This window comes from Rhinolophus ferrumequinum, chromosome 10 (genome assembly GCF_004115265.2).
Source record: "Rhinolophus ferrumequinum isolate MPI-CBG mRhiFer1 chromosome 10, mRhiFer1_v1.p, whole genome shotgun sequence".
Lineage (NCBI taxonomy): Eukaryota > Metazoa > Chordata > Mammalia > Chiroptera > Rhinolophidae > Rhinolophus > Rhinolophus ferrumequinum.
This window is the reverse complement of record NC_046293.1, coordinates 26827580-26849880: the sequence shown is the minus strand read 5'-3', so window position 1 is coordinate 26849880 and position 22301 is coordinate 26827580. Positions and strand designations below refer to the sequence as shown.

The 22301-nt window shown below is 41.7% G+C and overlaps 1 protein-coding gene across 3 annotated transcripts in view; it reads right to left on the bottom strand.

Annotated features, from left to right (window-relative positions):
- The window catches only part of ETV6 (ETS variant transcription factor 6), a 223750-nt gene that overhangs the window by 23901 nt on the left and 177548 nt on the right, over window positions 1–22301 (bottom strand). For all 3 annotated transcript variants that reach the window (XM_033117450.1, XM_033117451.1, XM_033117452.1), the window contains one exon: window positions 12742–12876. In XM_033117450.1, the coding sequence (XP_032973341.1) occupies window positions 12742–12876 (135 nt within the window). The remainder of the gene's footprint in view (window positions 1–12741; window positions 12877–22301) is intronic.

Sequence of the window (22301 nt, the reverse complement as noted above, 5' to 3'; positions counted from 1 at the left end):
AATATTTACCACTTTGCTATGTAGAAACTGGGGGGGGGGGAGGAGGTCATATCAAAAACTGCTCTAAGCGTGAACAGTGGGCCTAATACACAGAACGATAATCTTGTCCTTGAAAGAACATTTAGGATTACCTCATGTCTGAGTGCACAGACTCTACCTGAGACCGGCAGAGGTAAGCAAGAAGGAGGGAAGGACACAGCATCCCTCTACGCCATCCCACTGGAACTTGCCAGTTGGTCACATTTGAGCAAGGACAACATCAGACATGTACTTAGCTCAGCAACAGAAGTAGCTCTGTGAGCTGGGTTGAGACAGACCAGCACACCTGTGGCTTCCCTGCGAAGGACAGGAAGGAGTGAAATCTGTCCTCGGAATGGAGTTTTCTACAGGGCTTCACAGGCATCTTAGTGAGGTTTTTCTGGCTACATCTCTTCCCAGAGCTGTCTCACCAAAAGGATGGGCATGCATGCAAGTCCCTGTTCTCGTCCAAGACCTTCCCATGGTTCGAAGCAAAGCAAGTTAAAGATATCTCCTTTGTTCATTATGATATCTCTATGAAGCACATATAAACAGGATCTGGGAATCGCCCAGCGTTAGCAGAGACAGAGGTGGTGGTTTCTTAGAAAGTTTCAAACAGGATTAAGAGGAAAACAAGGACTCCACTGGCTCTCACCGGTCACATGAGACCGTGAACAAAAGAAAAACTGTTCGTGATCACTGAAAGATGATCTTCCTGAAGGAAAAGGGTTAATGTTATAACTACGGTATGACCTGCTGCCATGAATTTAAAAGTGCTTAATCATTGTAATAGCTACCAGTAGGAGACTGGTTAATAAATTATGGTCTATCTCTAAACAATGGATGACTATGCAGCTATAAAATAGAACGAGGAGCATCTCAGTATTGGGCCAAGGACTGGTCTCCAGGTTCCATGGTCAGATAAGCAAAGTAAGATGCAGTATTTATGGTATGATACCATTTTTCTAATAAAGGAGAAGGGGATTCCAGTTTAAAAGTGGCTTGTATTGGACTAACCTTTGTACATATGGAAATGATAGAATCTGGATAAAATACCATGTTTCCCTGAAAATAAGACCTAGCCAGACAATCAGCTCTAACGCATCTTTTGGAGAAAAAATTAATATAAGACCCACTATTATATTATATTATACCTGGTATTATTATATTATAGTAAAATAAGACTGGTACATATATAAAAGCTATTGGAAGGTACTGGAGAAAACCGAAGGGGATTTCACCCTTGAAAAAAGGGAACCGCACAGAGTGAGATCCAAATTTGTACAGCTTTTGCTTTGATGATGCTTCCAAGTCCATACAGTGTGGGGCAGCTAAAAAAAATGAACAGAAAGTTGCTTGAGATATCAGGAAATAGAGTATGGAGCTGCCAGAATGGCAAAAAATTGAGAGAGCAAATTCCATAAAGGAGGGAGCCTTAGCCATGGACTGGCACATAAAGTTCTCTCAAATCCTTAACATGTGCTCCTGAACAGCACATGTGCAGGGGAAACTCTAAGGAGCTCAGTGAAAAGCAACAGCTGTATGATTGAAAGATATGAACAGAAATCTCAGCTACTGGCCAGTTATAGGAGACAGAGCTCAGAGTTTAAATCCTATGAACAAAGACTCTGTAAATATCTTAGGCTATTTATTACCCCAGAAGGCCACACCTTAGGAGTAAGGAATAAGCTCCAGGACAAAGGGATTTACCTGAGGGCTAAAGGCAAAACTGAAATAGAGCTGCCCTAACCAAATGTAAGACCAAGTCTCCACAAATTCAAAGTGACTGGCTAGTCTTTAACTGCCTGCTAGAACAAAAAGCAATACCCTTCAGAGGAATATAACATAAGCCAGAGTCTCAACAGTGTGTTATCTATAATGTTCAGTATCCAACAAAGGTTTTGCAGACATGCTAAGAAACAGAAAAATGTGACCCCAAAACAAGAGGAAAGGCAATCAACAGAAGCAAACTGAGATAATCTAGATGTTAATATCGGCAAAAAAAATACCTGAACGCTTAAGCACCTGAAACGATAATGAGTAGTAACAGATGGAGACTGTCAGAAGAGAAATGGAAACAAACAAAAAAAAGAAGATTCTAAAACTGAAAAAAATACAGTATCTGAAATGAAAGACTGCATTGGATGGATTTAATGGCAGGTTGGAGATGACAGAAAAAAAGCAAATTTCAGGACAGATCAATAAAAATTAACAACAAACAGATCCTCAGTGACCCGTGGAACAAAAATTAAGTGGTCTAACAGACAAGTACTTGGAATCTAAGGAGAGAACAGAAAGAAGGGGGCAAAAAAAATTGAAGAAATAGTGGCCAAATTGTCCCCAAATTTAGCAACAATAACAACAAAACAAAACTTAAAGATCCAACAAGCTTAGCAAATCCCAAGCAAGATAAATACAATGAACGCTACACCCAGGTACATCATAGTCAAATGAAAATCTTGAAAGTAACCAGAGAAAAAATTATGAGAAAAAGTTATGCTACTTATGTCTAACTTCTTTTTAACACACACACAGAGAAAAAGAGAGAGAGAGAGAGAGAGAGAGAGAGAGAGAGAGAACAAGCACGTGCACAAGAAAGATATGGATGGAGACCTATAGATTGAAAGAGACTTAAGAGACACATCAACCATTTGCAATGTATAGACCCTCGCTTGGATTCTGATTCAAACAAACTGTAAAAACATTTATGAGATAGTTGGGAAAATGTGACTATTAATAGGATATCTGATGATATTGAGGAACTATTAGTTTTCAGGTGATGTGACAGCTCTGTGGTTATGATTTTATAAAGGTCCTCATCTTTTCACACCTGTACGGATACATTTACAAATGAAAATACGTATCTGGGATTTGCTTTACAATAATCTGGGATGGTGAAGCAGAGAGTAGGTGTGGCATAGAGGAAACAAGACTGGCCATAATTGGTCATTGAAACTGGTGATGGGTACACAATGGCTCATTATATAATAAGCTTTACTTCCGCATCAGTTTAATATTTTACACTATAAAAAGTTTTTTTTTTAAGTGCTTAATCAACCTTGCAAGAACACAGGTTGGGATGGTAAGTACTAACTTCCTCACTTGAACCCAAATGCAAATAAAAGCTTACAGGGTACTGGTTAGGCCCATGGAGTTAACTTTCACGGCTGAGATTATTAGTACGAAAGAAACGATCTACAATCTTTTGGGGATGAGGCAAGATTTCTCTTCACAGCTAATATGGATCTCACTTCTGCTGGCCACAAAAATGAGTTTATCTTTTGTCCATGGTTTACTTTTCATTTGTTACAGCATATGATTGTTGTAAGCAAGTATGTAAGACATTTGCATTTTGAAGTTTCATGTATTTTCTTCTCAATGCCATTGACAGAATGTCTCCCTTTCCTGAAAAGCTTATTAAGGTTTAAAAATACTTAAGGATGATGACCTGTATTGAAAAATCGTATTTCCTGAATCCATTTCCTGTCTTGTAACTTTTAAAATGGACACAGGCGTCGGCCAGCACTCCGGTTACCTGCAGGCTTTCTTTGATGTCCTGTGCTTCCAGGCTCAGCGCATGGGTGTGCACTCAGGGCAAGCCTTAGGAAGTCTGGCAGGACTACGAGAGGAAGAACTTTCATGCCAAGGGTAGAAGAGGAACTGATGTAATGTCCTGGAGAGATTTCACTCTCTGTTCCTGCCCAGATCGTTGGGAACAATGAAGGAGGGAGACAGTGCGCTGGATAATCAACTCAGATTTTACTTTTGACTCAGGATCCGGGCAGAAACAGGACTTGAAGGAGCTTGATTTATTTCTTTCTCTGCAGACACCACTCAAAGAGGAAGTACTTGATGAAGCTGATAACATTAATGGTAGAGAACTGGATCCACAGGTATTTAATTCCAGGCTTCTGGTGGTCTGGGCACAACTACTGTCAAGGCTGAAAGGCCTGCAATGAGACCTTCCAAGCTTTTGTTTGAGTTTGCAAAGCATGCGCCCACGGATGGAGACGGCTGTGACGTGCCTACCCTGCTGCCTGCTGCCTCTGTTATTATAAGTTGGCAGCAGGGTATGGAAACTTATGAGACCAGAGCCGGCAGGCAGAGAAGCTCCGGACACAGGAAATGCACTGAACGGACAGTGGGTGCATTAAATCCCCCAGATGTAGGAGTCTTCTGTCTAAAACAAGAAGATTTTTTTGGTCTGGCCTTGATGTCTGGGTTTGTTCTTGGTGAATTGCCCAGCTGGAAAGCTGGGAAATTATCCACATTGTCACTGGTCGGAAGGTCTTGATATAGGAGGGAAATGCTCAAGGAAGAAGGAGGGAAAGTCACGCATAACTAGTCAGTGTGGGCATGGAAAGAAGGGGGAAAAGGGGGAGAAAGACTAAGGACTGGTAGGGAACCTATTCTGGTTGAAAGTGTTTTCTGATCCCAAACCTTTCTCTTTGCAGCCCTCTTTTAGACACAAAGAATCCCTTCTAACTACCAAACAGCCCAAAATAAATTAGGACTTTAAATGTGATGATTCCAAAAAAAGGTCTGATTTCTTTTCTTGTCCTCTTTCCTTTTAACTTATTAGGAAAAGTTCTCTACTTTAAACACCATCAAAATTCGACCCAATTTAATCATGTTATAAATAATGAAAAACTAGTAAACCTAAAAAGAAAAAACAAAACTGCCTTTGGTTAAAGTCATGGATTTTGACTAGGAAATTTCCAGGGTAGAACAAAGGCTAAGACCAAGTTTGTATCCCACACACCAGGATCACATGTTCACCATCATGCTTTCCCCAAGGCCATGTTTCCTGAGGAGAGAAGAAATCTCAGGGAGATGCAAACCAACAAGCCCAGCAAGTAAATCTCACTCACGGCCTCAGTCCACAGTGTTCCACAATGTTCAGGAAGGGACCATTTCCCAGCACAATATATTGTAAAAGATTAGTGGGTGCCCTGAATGATATAAAGAGCTATGTAGAGATTAAAGGCTTTAGGTCTGGAGATAGAATTCAAAACAGATTTCACATACACACTTAGGTTCTATCATCCCCTGTTATGGGTGGAACTGTGCTTCTTCCCACTCAAAAAAAAAATTCACATGTTGAAGTCCCAATCCCAGTATCGCAGAATGGGAACTTATGTGGAAATCGGGTTGTGGTAGATGTAATTGGTTAAATAAGGTCATATTGGAGGAGGATAGAATCAGCCGAAACTTTTCACTGACCCTTTTCCTGCCCAGTTCCATGTATTCATCTCAACAAGTTGTCAGTGTTGAATTCCCTTGTAGGGCCTTCGCGTGGAGGGTATGATTCACAGATGTTTGAGGTCATACACAATAAATCCTATGTAAGCTCCTAGAATTTTATAGCATTTGGTGAAAGGGCCTGAAAGAAACAACACAGGTGACGCGCAGGACTCTGAGGCTTCATCTCCATTACTGTGGGCGGGACGGCCTCCAAACAGGCTACCTCCGCCAGTGGCTCAGTACGGAGAGCAGAAGCAGGGCTCCTGGCTGCAAGCCGTGTTTGCAGGCAGGCGGTGCAGAGGAATCTCCCTCGGGCTCAATAAAGCGGCACAAAAGAAGTGAATGAAGAAATCAAGGGATCAGATTTCAAATGAGCCTCTTAGACCTGTGGGGGTAAACCTTGTAAATCATTTACAGGGTGGTCAGGGTGGTACAACGATAAGGCGGAGGAATGCCGGAAGGGGAACGAGCAAGAGAATGCCAACTGAAGGCTTCCTTCTCCGGAAGTGAACCCACACTGCTCTCAGTGCCCTTATCTCAGAGAAATCAGATGACATTTCCCTACTGGTAAGAGGAAGGAAGTTTCTTGAAGACTTCCTGGCTACCTTGGGGGGCGTTTTTTGTCCATGTTAGGGATCTTCTGCCTCTAAACTTCTGGGCTAAGAGCAGCCTCCACAGCACTGAAGGAAGCCAGGGAAAGCAGGGAAGGCCAGTTGATCCATCGCCCAGGGCTTCCACACTTCCCATCACAATCAAATGCTGTATCAGGGGATAAGGGTCAAAGGATAAAAGGTCATGCTGCTCCTGACCCTGAAATATAGGAAGCAAAGCGGAAAGAAGAGGTCCTGAAGAGGAAACGAATTAGAGAAGAGTGGAATGAGGCCTGGCCAGGGGCAAAGCTGTTAGCTGGTTCCCTGGGGACGAGAAGCCAGGCTCTGGGCCTACTTTTCCTCTGGTGGGCCCTCACCACCTCCTGTCAGATCCAAGAATCACAGCACTGAAAGGGGCACAAAAAGGTTAATCTTATAGTTCTTAAATGTGAGAGGAGACAGCCAGAAGACAAACAGGTTCCAAAGGGGTCATGGGGGACCTACCATGTGCCAGGTATTGTGAGGCAACAAAGTACAAGCAGTGCTCCTTTTCAAAACAGGAAAATACTTTCAATGTATTTTCCCATAAAAATAATGCCACAGATAGTACCTGGTTAATCCATGAAGGGGTTCTAGGATAATGGCGTGGAAAGGCAACAGGCCTTTCCTATATCCAGGACGCACAAATGTGATGTTTGCACAAAGTGCATGCAGTTGCAGTAATGGGAACGGTTAACAAGACAGGAGGTAGGGAAAAAAACCAACCATTGCACAATAATGTGAATACACTTAACACTGCTAACACTAAATGGAGAGCTGTACACTTGTAAGTGGTTAAGATGCCAAATGTTATGTGTATTTTATCAAAATTAATTTTTTAAGTTTATTTCCTTGTTTTTAGAAATTTTCCTTTTTTTTTAAGTTTAAAGAAAAAAAGAAGGGGGAAAAACACCTAACCAAATAGTGCTAAGAAATATTGAATAATAATAATAATAATAATAATAATAATAATAATAATAATAGCTTTTACTGAATGCTTGCTATGTGACGCATGCTATTCTAAGGGCATTTCCCATATCAACTTGCTCCTGTCTTACATTAGTCCTAGTCGATAGGTACTGCTATTTTCCTTCTTTTATAAATGGAAACCGAGACACAGGAAGTTAAGTAACTTGCCTAAAGTCACAGAGCTGGTAAACTGGGGAGCTGGGATTTGAACAGGTGGTCTGGATCCAGAGTGCACGTGCGCGCGCACACACACACACACACCCCACTAAGCTCGCTGGCTCCACCGTGCATTACACGATTAATATGGATTACAAAGATGACAGACCCCAGCCAATGGCCTCCTTGACACTTCAGTCATCAATGGGATACCTCCAAGACTAAAGAATTGGGGATGTTTTTACAATAATCAGTAATAAGATGGGGCCCAAGCGGCTCAAAACTTCATCTACCTTGTTGCCTACTCAGCAGATGTCCTGTGGGGCTGGTTCTCAGCGGGGACGACAGCCAGTGTTTCTGCTGTCGGAAGCCAGTGCCTGACTCAGAACCCACATTGCTCCCAGGCGGTGGGGGTGCTGTCTGGCGTGCGAAGTCCATTCATCCCGAGGCAGTCAATGAGCAGTGCGCGTTCATTCAGTCTAAGCTAGTATGAGTTTTTAATATCATGAATTGAAGACATACACTGGTGTCTCAAAAGTTATCTCTGACTTTTTCTTTTTGTGTAGATTTGGCAGTTCAAGTACTATGAAGCAGAAAAGGTATAAGCAGGCACGCTGGGACCTGCCACAGTGTATCCCAGGTAGAGGACCTGACTTGGCATCCTAATCTCTGCAATTCTACTCATCGTCCATTCCTTTGTTCCATTTTCAGGGTGCTTGCACAAAAAAACATTAAAGTGTGATTTTGGTTGGCTCATTTGTGCTGCTGTGTGACGAACACGGCACTTGAGTCAAGCGACCTAGGGTTAAGTCTGAGCTTTGCTCCTTTGCAGCTGTATGATTTGGGCAGATTTTACTTTACTGCTCTAGCCCCAATTTCTTCATCTATAAAGTGGGAATACTATTGCTTCTTTCAGGGCAGGTTGTGAAGATTAAATGATTTAAACATGTAAGAGCTCAAAACAGGACATGGTATACAACAAGGACCCAATAAGTGTTAACTCTCATGTTGTTATTATGAAGCAGATCTATGTACCTCATCTTCTGTAATTATCTCCTTTAACTTTTGTAAGCTGTCCTTCCTCCAAAGCAGTCTTTGGGCACTTGGATTTTATGGGTCAGGGAGGGGTTAGGGGTAGTATTTCCTTCAATAAAGCAATAATATAAATAAGACTGAGTGCCATCGCAGAAGGCAGGCCACCTTCCCCACCCCCCACAAACACGTGATGTCTCTCTACTCTCTGGGCCATTACCCTAAGTTGGTTGTAAAGAAAACTGAGAACACCATTTCGACACTTGAAATTTCTCATCATCGCTTCCAACTTCCATGTCCACCTGGTGACAGAGCTGCCCAAGGGCAGAACTTTCACCTTAAAACTGTGTCCACTGCTGCAGAAACAATCACAGCACTGCACATGTAACTATTTTCAAATTAAAATGACTAAACATCCCCTCCCAGTCTCTTAGATGGGGCATAGGAGAGGGTGGGGTGGACGAGCTGAAACTGTAAGAGGGTCCCGCAAAGGAGTCATGGCAAAAGAACATTTAAGAAACAAAGGTCTTGTCCCTTCTCCCTAGAGACTCGTGTGTTTCCACGTCAACCGGATAAATGCCATTCGGAGACGAGCCCAGACTGAAAGCATATTTTATAACGCTTTATGAGCTTTTAGGAAATCACTATTTAAGTAATTCTAACACCAAAGGACCAGTGGCAATTGAATATATACTTGGGGACAAACCCTTTCTTTTAAGTATTCCATGGGCGCTAAAAGTAACTGATTTTGGAACCTACGATATCAAAAGAAGCTGGTATTATAACCGTTGTGTGATAGAACAAACTTATTTTATAATCATTTGCTGGTCTAAAATTTCTTAAACATGTTTTGCCTCCTGGTTTTGGTGAAAAAGTTGTATCATTGTTTATTTTGTCTCCTTCCTTTAGGGCGAGCTAACTAATTCATATTATGCAGATAAAATGGGTCACAACAATGAAAAAAAAAGGAATCTATTTAAAGTGAGATTTTCATTGTGAAACAAGTGAATGACACTACTCTTGGTTTTGACTACTAAGAGGGGTAATATTACCAGAAGTTCTTGATAAGGTAGACAAATGAGAACAGAAGAGATGTTCAACTGTCTCTGAGCAACTCCAGGCAGACACACTTAGGATTTTCTGGAGTTTAGTTGCCTATGACCCTGAAGGTAGAGAATGTCTCTTATTCATCTTCATATTACCCAGGAAGGCTCAGACCTTGGATGGAAGGTTAGGATTTGAGTACTGTAAGATGTGAGACCATTTACTCTAATCCCCTATCGTACAAATGGGGAAACTGAGGGCCAGAGCAATGAGAAACAGCCCTTATGACTGTCCTGGGAGAACGGAGGGAGGGTTAGAACTTGCTTTCCTGACTTCCATCTCATTCTTTAAAAATTTTTATCTAAGCTGACTATGTGTTCCAGTTTGTCAGGGATGGTTCTGGTTCATACCTATTGTCCTAGCTTAATTAGAGTCCCATTTCATTGTCATAAATGTCTCAGTATGAATGAAAAAAATCATAAAGTTACCGTAGTTATATAATACTGCACTCTTCCCATAAGTAAATAAGGGAGAGTGGAAACGCTGGTTCTCCTAGACCTTGGTGGTAGTTTGAAGACTGCTTTGCATGAGGCATGATGTGATTTCAGAATTGTGTACCTTTGGGAGATAAGGAGTGTTTACAAAATAAAGGGTTTGAATTAGTATGGTCACCCTCCTCTCCTGTCAGAGCCTGGAGGGGGGCCTCTGAGCGAAGGCCAACTTCCTAGCTTCTGGCACTGCCAGGTGGCTGCTAGTAAGGAAGGTGAGATTCCAATGTCATTTACTCATATGAGGTATTTGCAGGGAACTGCTGCTGATTAAACAAGGTACATTTGTATTGTGATATAAATTCCCATTGTGAAATTATGAATGTCTGAATTGGTTAAGTCGGTGGCAGTGATGAGGTGAAGTCACAGGAGGGTTGAATGAAGCTCTGTGTTTGCACTTCACTCTGCATGCCTCGCTGTGCCAGCCTCTTTCGGGGCTGAGTCAGGCCCCGTCTGAAATGCCTCTGTTCTCCTTCCATTCTGTCGTATTTCTCTCTGTGCCAAGTCAACAGCAACATACTATTACATGGTACTGGAGCCCCAATTATGTACACTAAATCATTGGGGATATAATATTTGAGATGTATGATTTCACTTTATAGACTTTTTCTCCCCCAGGGCCGGATCTTTCTGTATGTTAACACGTGCCCACATTAATGTGTTACCATCACAAGTACATATAACAGTATAGGTACAGTATTGATTCTAGAGACAATGCATGTTGAGCTGGATATTTTTTCTTATTGGTGGAGACAAAGGGAAAGAGGTGGGAGGTGGTTGGAGGTAGGGAAATTGTACGGTCCATTCACCTCTAGTTGGTTCCTTTGTCACCACAGGCACCCATATATCTGGAGGTCTGGGGGCAGGCAGCCTCTTCATGTCACTTCTGTGCCTTCTACGGCTCTTCTTATTTGCTACGATTTGATAAAGACCTATACACTTCCCTTCTTGTGTGTCCACCTGTTTATCTGAGGGCATGCCCCACGTCTGAACGGGTGAAGGAAAGGGCACGTACTCTCAGATTCTGTTTCCCGGCTGACAACTTTAAGGAATGGTCCCTAAAAACACAGTACTTTTCAGAGCTGGGTCTGAAGCAGAGGAAACTGGTTCACAGGGTGAAGAAGCCTTGACCTTGGTCTCATTTGCTCCATTCTTTTACCAACTGAGCTCACCACCATCATCACAACACTCGAGAGCATAACTCATTACTGCGTAGGTTGTGGCACATCTGTATTTACTTGGTTTGAGAGTAGCTCTGAGAGTAAGCCAGCTTTCTCTATTGATTAGCTCTTGCAAATGAGAACAACAACAAACACACCTACTTATGACTCAAATCAGGCCAAGGAGGAAGGATCTGTGATGAGGTGAGACCATCAGCCTCCCATCATATGTGGGAATATGGGGGGAATAGAAATTCCAAATGGTATTTTTTTTTAATAATGAGAAAAAGAGAGAAAAGGAAAAAACAAAAACAAAACCAAAACCAGAACCCATCACACCATTTTTGTATCTGAAGAGGAAGGCAAAGTAATATGATTCTTGCCTTAAAGGTAAAATGATTCTTGCCTTAAAGTCAAGCTTCAGTAAACCCACCTCCTCTTGTCTGGAGTAGCTGCTGGCTATTATGCAAGCTGGAAATATACCCACAGGAAGAGCAAAAAAACCCCAGAAGAAATTGAATTGGGGGTGAGGGGGGCAGCTGTTCAAGTTAGCAAGGCTAAAGCTAGAGGAAGAAAGGATGAGAGAAACAGGCAGGGAGCAGGCAAGAAATGCTCGTTTATTCCCCATCACGGAAGCGGAAGCGAAGGGACCTGCTGTGAAACACTTGGCACAAGAAAGAGACGCCATCGCCTGGAGTCAGGCTCTCTTTTGTGAAGTGTTAATTAAGAAAACAAATAACTTCTCATTTTCTAAACTTGCCAATAACAAAACAAAAATATTAGCCCTGCTCTTGGGGCATGATCTATCAATGTAAGGACATACTCCAAGGGACCAGGGCTTCAGGCCCCTAGCAATCTGGTCCTAAGAAAAAGCACAGGTTTAAAAGTATTACTTTGTGTCCTCACGTCTGTTATCTAAGCAAACCTGGCAGGAACAACACATGGGCTTAACACTCAGCACAGGCACGACCCATCGCTGTTCAATGGAATGGTGCACAGAGTAAGATTTTTATACCCTATTTCTGTACCCAAACACTTGCTTTGGAGCTATGTCCAGGGCTGCAATTCAATTCTGGTCTTTTGTTCTGCTTTCTACTGATGGTTTTATGATGACTGTGCCTCACAGGAGAAGAGCAGCAGCCCCTGAGACAGCAGAAATCAGCAGACACTGAGAACACTGAGAAACTCTTTTTGGTGCATGAAGAGGAACCTCCGGCCCACCACAGAGTTCACAGGGTTTGGGTATTTCCACCCCCCCAACCCCGCTTTTACTACCCTCTGCTCACAACTCTCCAGTGACTCCCCATTACTGTCCTCCACATAGACTGGTGGTTCCAATCTAACCTCCTGGGACTAGCTCTGCAAAGGCACCAAGTTGATCATTGCTGAAGCAGGGTGATGGCTCATAGAAGTGTATTTAGTTCATGCTCTCTCTTTGGGATATGTTTGGAGGGAAAAAAAAAAGATAGACTCTACAACCCAAGCCATCTGACTGCTCTCTGTCCCAAGGACTTACTCCAGCCTGTCATTCCCTGTATCTGGAATGTTCTCCATTTAATCCCTGCTTATCAAAATCCTGCTGGACCATTAAGGAACCGCCCAGAGGCACCTCTTTCATGAAGCTGACCCTGCTGCCTGTATCTGGATGTCATTCCCCTTCGACTACCTCTTCGGAGAGCCTCCTACGACAGTTATGCTTAGACACTTACGGGTATATCTATCTCATTTCTTCACCTAGACTGTGAGTCACAGAGAACTAAGAGTATATCTTGTTCATCTTAGCATTTCCCCCAGGATCTTACACTTATTAATAAGCCCTCAATGATTTGTTTGTCGAGTGAAAAACGAATCACATGAAAAAGAACAACTTATCAAATTAGCAATGAAATCTCTTGGATATGTCTCAGTCTCAGGCAAGGAAAGAGAAGTGTCCTCGGGTACCTTCTTCGTGGTTCTGATGCAGTATGACTTCCGGCTGTGTGTGGATAGAGTTTCCAGGGTGGAAGAATGGTGAAAAAAGAATCCGAGGTTTCCTCTGCTTCAGAATATGCTGAAGGAGTTCATAGAGCACGTCACCTGGAAGGACACAGAAAAGAGAAATAGTGAAACTGGAACATTTTATTCAAGATTTTTTTTTTTTAGCATCTTTTTTTTTTTTAAATTAGTTTCAGGTGTACAGAGCAACATAATAGTTAGATATTTACTTATTCAACTATGTACTGGGCTTCGACTCGATGCGTGGCACTGGACAAAGGACACAATGTCCCGTGAGCAAGATGGGTATGCCAGCTACTCTCCTAGAGCTTACACGGGACAGACAAGAGGTGCCACTTGGAACCCAGAAAGTCAGAGCCACGTGATCTTTTCTTAATTGAACTTTTTGATTATGAAAGTAATATGCAAGAAGTTTTTAAAATGCTGAAAACCAGAAAGAAAACAAAAATCAGCTATTATCCTATCACAAGAGAAAGGAGCCCTGTTCATTCTACCTCTAGTTATAGACTTTGGACCAGGCGTATCAGAGCTTCGTATCCCTCTTTTTCCTTCCACATGATTCATCTGTCCTCGTAGCTGCCTAATGACAGTGCATCACAGGGATGTACCAGACTTTATTCGAAATGTGAATTGTCCCAATTTATTGCTATTATTGTTGTTAAAAAGTATTCTTTCACACGTCTTTGCCTGCATTTCAGATTATTCAAAGAATTATGAAGTTATTAAGTATGAAAATTTTTAATGTGCTGATGACAACTCAGAGATTTTTCATAGAAATCTTTCCTGCAGAAAAACAAAAGCAACCGGAACCAAACAACACGCTTTTCTACTCATCCAGATCGCAGGCAGGAAGAGAATAAATATGACAAAAATTCACTCGTCTGGTCAGAGGTACTAACTACTGAAGATACCCTATAGAGAACTGGCACGTTGTGGGATGCTTTCCTCCTTTAAAAATACAACCCAGGCATTGCTCCAAGGTTCCAGAATCTCCAGAAAACCTTCACGTGTCAGCTCTTTGCAGAGGATTGTAGGGCTAGTTTGAGCTGGAGCACTCTGTTCTGATATATTTGGTATTTGAAGTGTCCATGGAGGAGATAATTAGCCAAAAAAAACCCCCCCAAAAACCAAAAAACCAAAAACCTGTCATGATCTTGTCCCACCCCTTTGGCTTAGATCCAAGTTTAAAATGCAGGTGGGTGCCTCAAAACCCCTTAGGGGTGGATGATTAATCTTTAAAATACCATAGGCTTTTGACTGTCTCCCCACCTCCTTCCACATATAGATATGAAGTTAACAATTGTAGCAAACAATGGGCTTTTAACTCTAATTTTAGCCATTTTTAACAGATTCTTTAATTAACCACTTAATTTAACTGCATATTTTGGGCTGTAGATATTGCTAACTTATTTTTTCTTTTACACTCAGCTTGAACCTGAGAAATGCTCCACATTAATTTCTTTCTGCGAACCTCTACTCCTTTTCCATTTGTACCAAATAAAGCTCCATCATAGTCTATTCTAAGGAATTTCTGAGGTCCCTTGTGTCTTTGCTTTACTTTGTTCTTTCCTCTACCTTTGAATTTTGGTTGATATTAATATAACTTACTGCCACTATTTACTATTATGACTAAGTTAAAGCAAAACACTTTAAAGAGCTGAAGATACCATGTCACTTGGGTATTTCCTTTTAATGAAATTGGGCAAGAAGACACAGAGGTATTCTAATCAGACTTTTAAAACTGCTCTATATAAGGTAGAACTGTGGCACACACAATTGCGTTTTGGGATGTAGGTTTGGATTCCGTGAGCTGGGAAGACTTTGGAGCTCATGGAATCCAAACCTAGCAGTCGTGGTAATGTCTCTGGATGAGACGAGGTTACGGAGCCTGAAATACAGTCCTATTTTAATGATTCATATTCTTAATCGCTTACAAAAATAAGTCCCCAATCAACATTTTGTTTTGGTTTTAGCGTAATGGCTTCCTGAACTTTTCTTAATTTACATGGCCTCACACTCGCTGGGTTTTATCCTGTAGGTTTGAGCAATGCTTTATTTCTATAATATGCAGAAGACAAAATGAAAACACTGAAAAACGTATTCCTGATGATTACTATTACTAAAAAAAAAAAAGGTCAGTAATTAGTGTATCCATTTTGGAAGGGGAGATCAGGAAATATAAATTTAGTGACTGTGAAGGTGTCTAACTTTGCTCATTTAGAGGGGCATGCAGACGCGGCAGGAAGGCACAGACTGCAGATGTGGGCTCCTCGGGCTGGAGTGACCTTCTCCGCCCAGGTGACCTTGACCAAGTCCCTGAACGTCTCTGCAAAAAACGCTAACAACATCACCCACCTCTTTGCTGCTGAGGATTAAGGGGAATGTTGTGCAGCTCCATTCGAGCAGAGTCTGTTACACCCTAACCTCTTCCTGGAGGTCCCTCCTAGGGTTGGAGAAGCTCCGAGGTGTGGTGGCTAAAGACAGGGCTGGAGAGTGGGCAGGTCACTTTCTTTGCTGTGTTTTCATTTTTCGACGTGTGGACAGAGAGTAAGGCAATACAGTGGAAGAGTCTGTGCTCTGGAGTCAGACCAGTGTCGTAGGCACGTACTTGAACACTTCTAGGCCTTAGTTCCCTCCTCTAAACAATGGCTTGTTAACAGCATCGACCTCATGGGATTATTGTGAGGAGCCGGTGAGGTACTTCATGTCATGAACTCATCACAGCATCAGGCAAACATAATAACTCAGCAAACACTAGATGTTGCTATGACCACGTCTGTCACCACCACCACCATCACCATTATTATTATTAATATCTTTAAAGTGGTTTAGGACAGACCTCTATGCTGCTATGGAGGTCTCATATATTGAACAAAGGAGGAGTGTCTGGGCATGGTCAGTGCTATGTTCCACCTCTACAAAGGGCAAAGGTTAACTGAAGTCATTCACCTTTCTTGGCCTCTCTGGCCTGGTGGACTAAGTCCACAGTGGGGCTGACATGTGCTCTGCCTTCTACTTTCCCAGTCTTCTGTGCTGGCTCTCTTCCGCCCAAAGTTGGCAAAGGGTGCCAGGCAGAGAAGGTTCATCTCTGAGTGTGTGGGGGGGAAAAAGCAGGGGAGGAGCAAATGAAATGGAACTCTGCCAGTTCCTTCCCTAAACCATAAGCCTATTGTGAGAACAAGCAAGATAACATTCATTAGCACCACCTGTGACAGCTGGCTAACGGGTGGGAGCAAAGGCCCAAGGTCCCAGGTTCCAGGCCAGGAAAATCTTAATTCTAAGATCGTGGAACACAGCCATAGCTAGATCCCTCCATTCACAGACGTGTTTCCTCAGCAACCAGAGGCTCAGTTGGGGAATGTGGGTGGCTTGGCACAAATCGTCACTACTGTGGGGGGCGGGAGGAACCCACTTACTGTGCATACCCTGTGTGTGTATGACTGGCGGTAATAGTGTGTGCCTGATAACAGCTTGGAATCTTAGACCTAGAGAGGATTCTAGAGGTTTCTTACATCAACTCAAACTTGTGTTTAGTAGAAGTCCCTTGCCTCCCCTTCCTCTGCCAAGAAGTAGCTTTGGTGCAGTACTTCCAGTGTGGGCAGCCGGCCAACAACATGAGCAAACCATTTATGGACAGCTCTAGTTGACAGAAAGTTCTTCTGCTGAGTTGGAATCTGGCCGCTCCTGCCATCTCATATGCTTTGGTCCTTCATTTTGGCTTCTGGGGCATCACAGAACATGTGTCCTGTTTATGACGCTTTTCTAAATAAATAAAGATGGCCTCCTACCCGCTTCCATCTCAACTGTCCCCTCATTCCTCCAACACCCAGCCTGTTCTCTTGGTACAATCTTAAAATCTTCAAATAGGCAGGAGGTCGTATCTAAATAATAGTATTAACAAAAAGATCTCTGGAATAAAGAGGATATTTTAAAATGTTATATTTATTTGCTTGCTGAAAATAAGAGCATGAGCCCTAGCACTGTATATCTAACGTAGCTAATGATGATTGGCGTGAATTCGAAACGCACTTTTCAGAAAGTTCTTGGCCCATGAATTCTTAATAAATCTTCTTTGTCTTCCCAAAAAAGAAATAACTAGTACTAACTGTAAAGTGGGCTTCTAGACTTTGTTGGTCCCTCCATATAGCTGCATGCATACATACGTAGTTCATGTACACACATGCACGTGCAGAGGTGGACTTGCCATGAAGCTCATGAGTTTCACGGGCCTTCATCTGTATAGTCCCCTGGGAGGAGCCCTAGAACTATTTGTGTCCCCCAAATTATAAACTTCAAGCCCCATAAAACATAGATGCACACACGTGACACATGCAGAACTTGCATGCATGCAAACATGTTTGTGCACAGACATACACACATTCACAGAAACCCATAAATTAAACACACATACAATTTTGCACTGGTGATCTGGACATGAACCGCCAGGCACCTACAATGAGAATCCTAAATTCTATTATTTTATGTGCAATTGGCTCCAAATGGATAGTAGAGAGAGTGAACAAAACTGTTGCAAGTTTCTTACCAATTTTTCTAGTGTCTGAAGAGCAAGAACATACAGATACTGTTTAGGTGGTTAAATTTACCTAAGCTTCTTTACTTTTAGAGGAAAAAGCTTGGGCTCTAGAGCAATGAAGTCCCAAGTTTGAATCCTGGTTCCTCTATTTGTGGGCTGCATGCTCTCTTAGGCAAACTATTTTTCTTCTTTGAGCTTTAGTTCAAGGCTGGGTTAAACAGTCTTTATCTCAAATGAGAATAATTCCACAGACCTGGCAGGGCTGTTATGAGGATTAAATGAGATAATATGAACAAGCACCAGCCCATGCGTGCTATAATATGTGCTCAATAGATGGCATCCCTCGTGATTATTAATTATTAACAGACGTGTCTCAAAAATCTGGAAACTATTTGCTTTGCTTCAATACTTCTGTGTTTAAAGCACACGCATAAGTTTAATAAAGTTTCATTCATACATATGGAATTGTTTTCCAGCTGACATCATTTTATACAGACATTTCTAGTTCACAGTCTCTCTCTCTCTCTCTAGTTCACAGTCTATCTTCAATCTCTTTCTATGGGTTTCTTCCCTTTAGCATTTATGTAGTTTCCAGTTTTTCCTGTCTCCACACACACACCCCCTTCCCTTTGTCCTCATCTTCCGCTCCAGGTATTCCTGTTTCTCTTCTCCAGTAGCAGCCCGACATCTCTGAGGAGCTGTCCAATTCCGTTATTGCCAATGCTCTTCCCTTCCACTCCTCAGGGCCCTTCATTCTAGTCTCCACTTCAATCTTTCTCCAAACTGCTCTTGCTCAGGCCACTCCCTGCTGTCAAACCCAAAAGACAATGGTTGGTACCTGAGTACTTGTCTGCCCTCTCAGCAGCATTCATCACCAGGAATCACTATCTTCCTCCTCTGAGAACGTTCTATGGTGTCAGAGATTCTGACTTTTCCTGGTTTTCTTCCCACCTCTCTGCTCTTCCTCCTTCTCCAACCCTTCCACAGTAAGGCTCCTTAGGCCTCACGAGTCTTTCCTCCTGGGTAATCAATCTCATCTACCCCCATGGCTTCCATCAGCTTGTCTATGCTAAATCTATTCCAGCCAGGCATTTCTTCTCATCTCCAGAACCTTCAGTTATCTCCTAGATACTTCCTCTCACGTGCCATTTGGGTACCACACATTTAATGTGTCTAAGATGAGTCTTTACAACCCACATGGTATTTCCTAGTTCATTAAATGTCCTGTTGATTGGAGTTTTCCTTAACTCCTCTCTTGCTCTCATCCAACATCTAATTAGTCACCAAGACTTACAGACTCTGCCTTTTAAATATTCCTTGAATCACCCCCTTCTCCCTGCTGGCCCCGTTCTAGTTCAACTCACCACTATTGCTCCTAGATGCTAACCAAACCGACTGCCCCACACCTGCTTTTCACCTCCGCACTTTGTATCGCCAACCTCTGCTTAAAACCCTGAATGGTTTCTACCTGTGTTTAAAGTAACATTGACAGTCCTGAACATGATCTGCAAGGCCCTGTATAATCTACTAAAGAAATAAATGACTCCATGAATGGTCAGAAAGCTGCAGTGTGTTCCTTTATATTTACATTCTTCGAGTTCGTTTAGCAAGTCCGATATTGGGGTGGCTGGGGCACTTCCAGTTTTTACAATTATAAATAGAATTGCTAAGGCCTTTTTTTAAAAGTTTTTTTTTTTTTTTTACACCCCTATTGGATTGCTTCCTTAGGATTTTTTTCTTAAAATGGTATTATCAGTGAAAGGTTATGACTCCTTTTACAATTCCTGTTATATACACTGCTTGTTCTCCAGAAGGCTGGGGCCAGTGCATAGGGGCGTCTACAATGCTACCCAGGGCCTTTCCCCTGGGGTTTCACAACGTTTGACTTCGCAAAGTTTAGGAGGTTTAACGCAGAATCTTAACATTGTTAAAATTTGCATTTTTCAGGTGATGATTTAATATGCACATATCCTCATATGAAGATTATCTGAAGTAACACATTCTTGTATTTGTAAACTGTTCTCTTTTCTCTTTCTCTCTCTTTTGTTTTTATTCAGCGATTTCAGTTTCCTTCTGACCAATTCTTTAAAAAAATAGAAGCATCCACGGTGTGGGAGGGACACTTTTCAGATTTGTCAGAACATTCTCTCTGCTGGGTCCTTTCTGCCTGTGACAGGTTCGGAATAAATTCTCACATCTCAGTCCCTTACGTTTCATTATAAACTCAACAATGGAAACATCAGTGCAGTCCCAGGCCTAGGGGACCCCACTGGCAGCCACCATAGGCCCATTGCTGTCACGGACTGCGTGGCTTTCTCACTCTGCTTGCTCTCATTTTCCCAGTATGCCATTCAATCTATTTTGGTAGGCTGAATGGATTACAAACCTTTTATTTTAATACAAAGTGCCTTCAGTGACCATAAAAATAAACTAGTCTCTTACTTAGGAACAAATATGTGAAATTTAGCTTCATGTCTATGTTTTAGATACAGAGATCCTGAGAAGAAGGGAGCAGGTAGTGGAAAAATTTGAATATTGTATTTAAGACAAAAAATAAAGCAGTTAAAAAGGACAGCTAGTAAGACAATTGCCTATCGTTGGATAAAGAATATAAGGTAAGACAAACACAAGAATAAGCTCATGAGAAAATAAAAACATTGTGAAAGAGGTCTGTGTTTTATTTAAAAAGTTGTTTTACATGTTCTAATATTACTCTGTAGAGCGGAGGGATCAGTTATCACCACCATTTCACAAATGGGGGCAAGTAAAGTGCTCAGAAATTAAATGACTTTACTGTAATTGATTTATTTGAGCATTTCTCTGACGTGTGATACTTTTTTTTTTTTTTTTTTTTTTGCTTTTCTCAAAGATACAGCAAGAGAAGAAAGATCCAAGTCTAGTTATCTCCAGTCAAGGGGTTATCACGTCTGCTCCAACTCCTACCCTTCAGGGCTACAGCTCCTCTCTGTGACCAGTACCCTCAGACTCTATGACTTGATTCTAAAACAGCCAGCTGACAGCCATTTAATCCAGCAAGCCACCTACTATTGCTTACTATAAATTAACAGACAAGTTGGTCCAAGGAACTATATGTAGATAAAGACCAGTATTTTCCATTTAACCTTGAAAGGGAATTTTACTGTATTTGAAGGTCACAAGCAAAGTATATTTCCAAAGACAAAGGTTCTTCTGGTGGGTTTGAAAGGAAATAAATCATTTGTAACATCACACTCCAGTATGCTAAAAGACTAATTTGCTTAACTAAATCCCCAATACACTTTTTGCTAAATTGAATTGAAGGAACCTAGAAAATATTTTTATTTTCCTTTCTTTCTTTCTTTCTTTCTTTTTTTTTTCCAGCGTTGACAGCAAGTCTAACATGAATTAAACTGATAACTTGTGACTTTTTTGGTTCATATAAATAATATACCTAAATCCATTCCACCTGAATGTCTTGCAATGGATCCCTCTAAATAAGAGTTAAGTCAATACTGTCTGTTCCTTCTTATAAATGTTTTCTCAGAGTTTCAAAGTGGTCAAGTAATCAAATACTCCTTTGAATTTAAATCATCCCAGACCATTTCATGCGGTAGCTATATGGCAGCTCAAGGACTAGGTAAAATTATCCTTTCCGTGTGAGGTTTTATAAAATGGAGATTCCTTTACATTTATTCTTCAGTTTTGCAAATGTTACAAATTTATCATCTTGTTATAACCTCTAATTGGGAGAGTATTCCAAAGAAAATATCCCATTTATTTTCAACTTGGAAATATTCTGTTTGGAGGTGATATAGTTATTTTAAAGCACATTCTGAATGTTCCCTGCTTTATTCTAGTGGTTGAAAATGGAGGACCGTTGTTCTGGAAGTGGACGAAATAAATGTAGTTTGTTAAATTGGCTGAAAAAGGTGGCATTCAGAGAGCTACCATATTTTGACCTAAGGGATATTAATATGTCAAGTAATTATAATTCATTGAGTCCTGTTCTCTCTACATTTGACAAGAGTTGTGTTAAAGAATGTCATGTCCATATTCAGAGAGCATAACGCTGGGTGAGGCCAGGCAGGAAACAAGGCCAGGAGGAAGCTATAAACATCCACTCTCTGTGACGGGGCAACTAGATCCTTTTGTTTCAGTCCAGCAGCCCCACGATTAGTGAGACGCTGCTGCTGAGTCTTCTTAGGCAGCAGAGAAGATTCAAGAAAAGTCAGGACAAAATTGGGTGAAGTGTAAGTTTTACAAGGTATGTAAATTGTAGGAGATCAAAGTATTTACTCATTGCCTGCAGGGTGGGAAGTTGTACTGTTTACTGGAAGCTTAACACTGTTTCAGCGGTTGAAGCTGTGTTGAACTGTTAAGAGTTGAAGGGAGTTTAGGAGCCACGGGGTGAACATCTCATATGAATGAGGAAAATAAGGGTAGATGAAGTGATGGGATGTGGGGAAGAACCTGGCCTCAGGACATCTACTATCCCAATGAGAAAGCAGAAAGCCCATGTCAGAAGCAGCCGTAGCACATGTTACACCTGAGAGATAAAAAAGACTTTCTATTTATACCTTGTCTCTATCTATGGAGAACAGGAGCAGGTATATTATATATCATGGTTTGCTTACTCTGCTGGGTAGCCACTTCAAGAGAAGGGCCTTCTCAATCCCTTCTTAGTTCTGTCTTCTAAGCCCTCTGACAACACTGCTCTGTTTTGTGTTTTCTTGTAACCCCTACTGGCAGGTGTCACCTTGACATTCTGTCCATGGCTTTCTGGGTGATGCCTTAATTGAATTATGTATAAATTTATCTTTATTCCCCGCTTAACGTAATGAGGATGGTGCTTATAACTGTTATTCCCAGCTCTGGCCTGGCTCTTGTCTCAGATTTCCAATTGCAGAACAGGACACATTTTCCTGGATGCCCTGGCATCCCTTGGCCAAGACAAACCCTAACCATTATGTGCTTAAAGTACTATCTATTATTT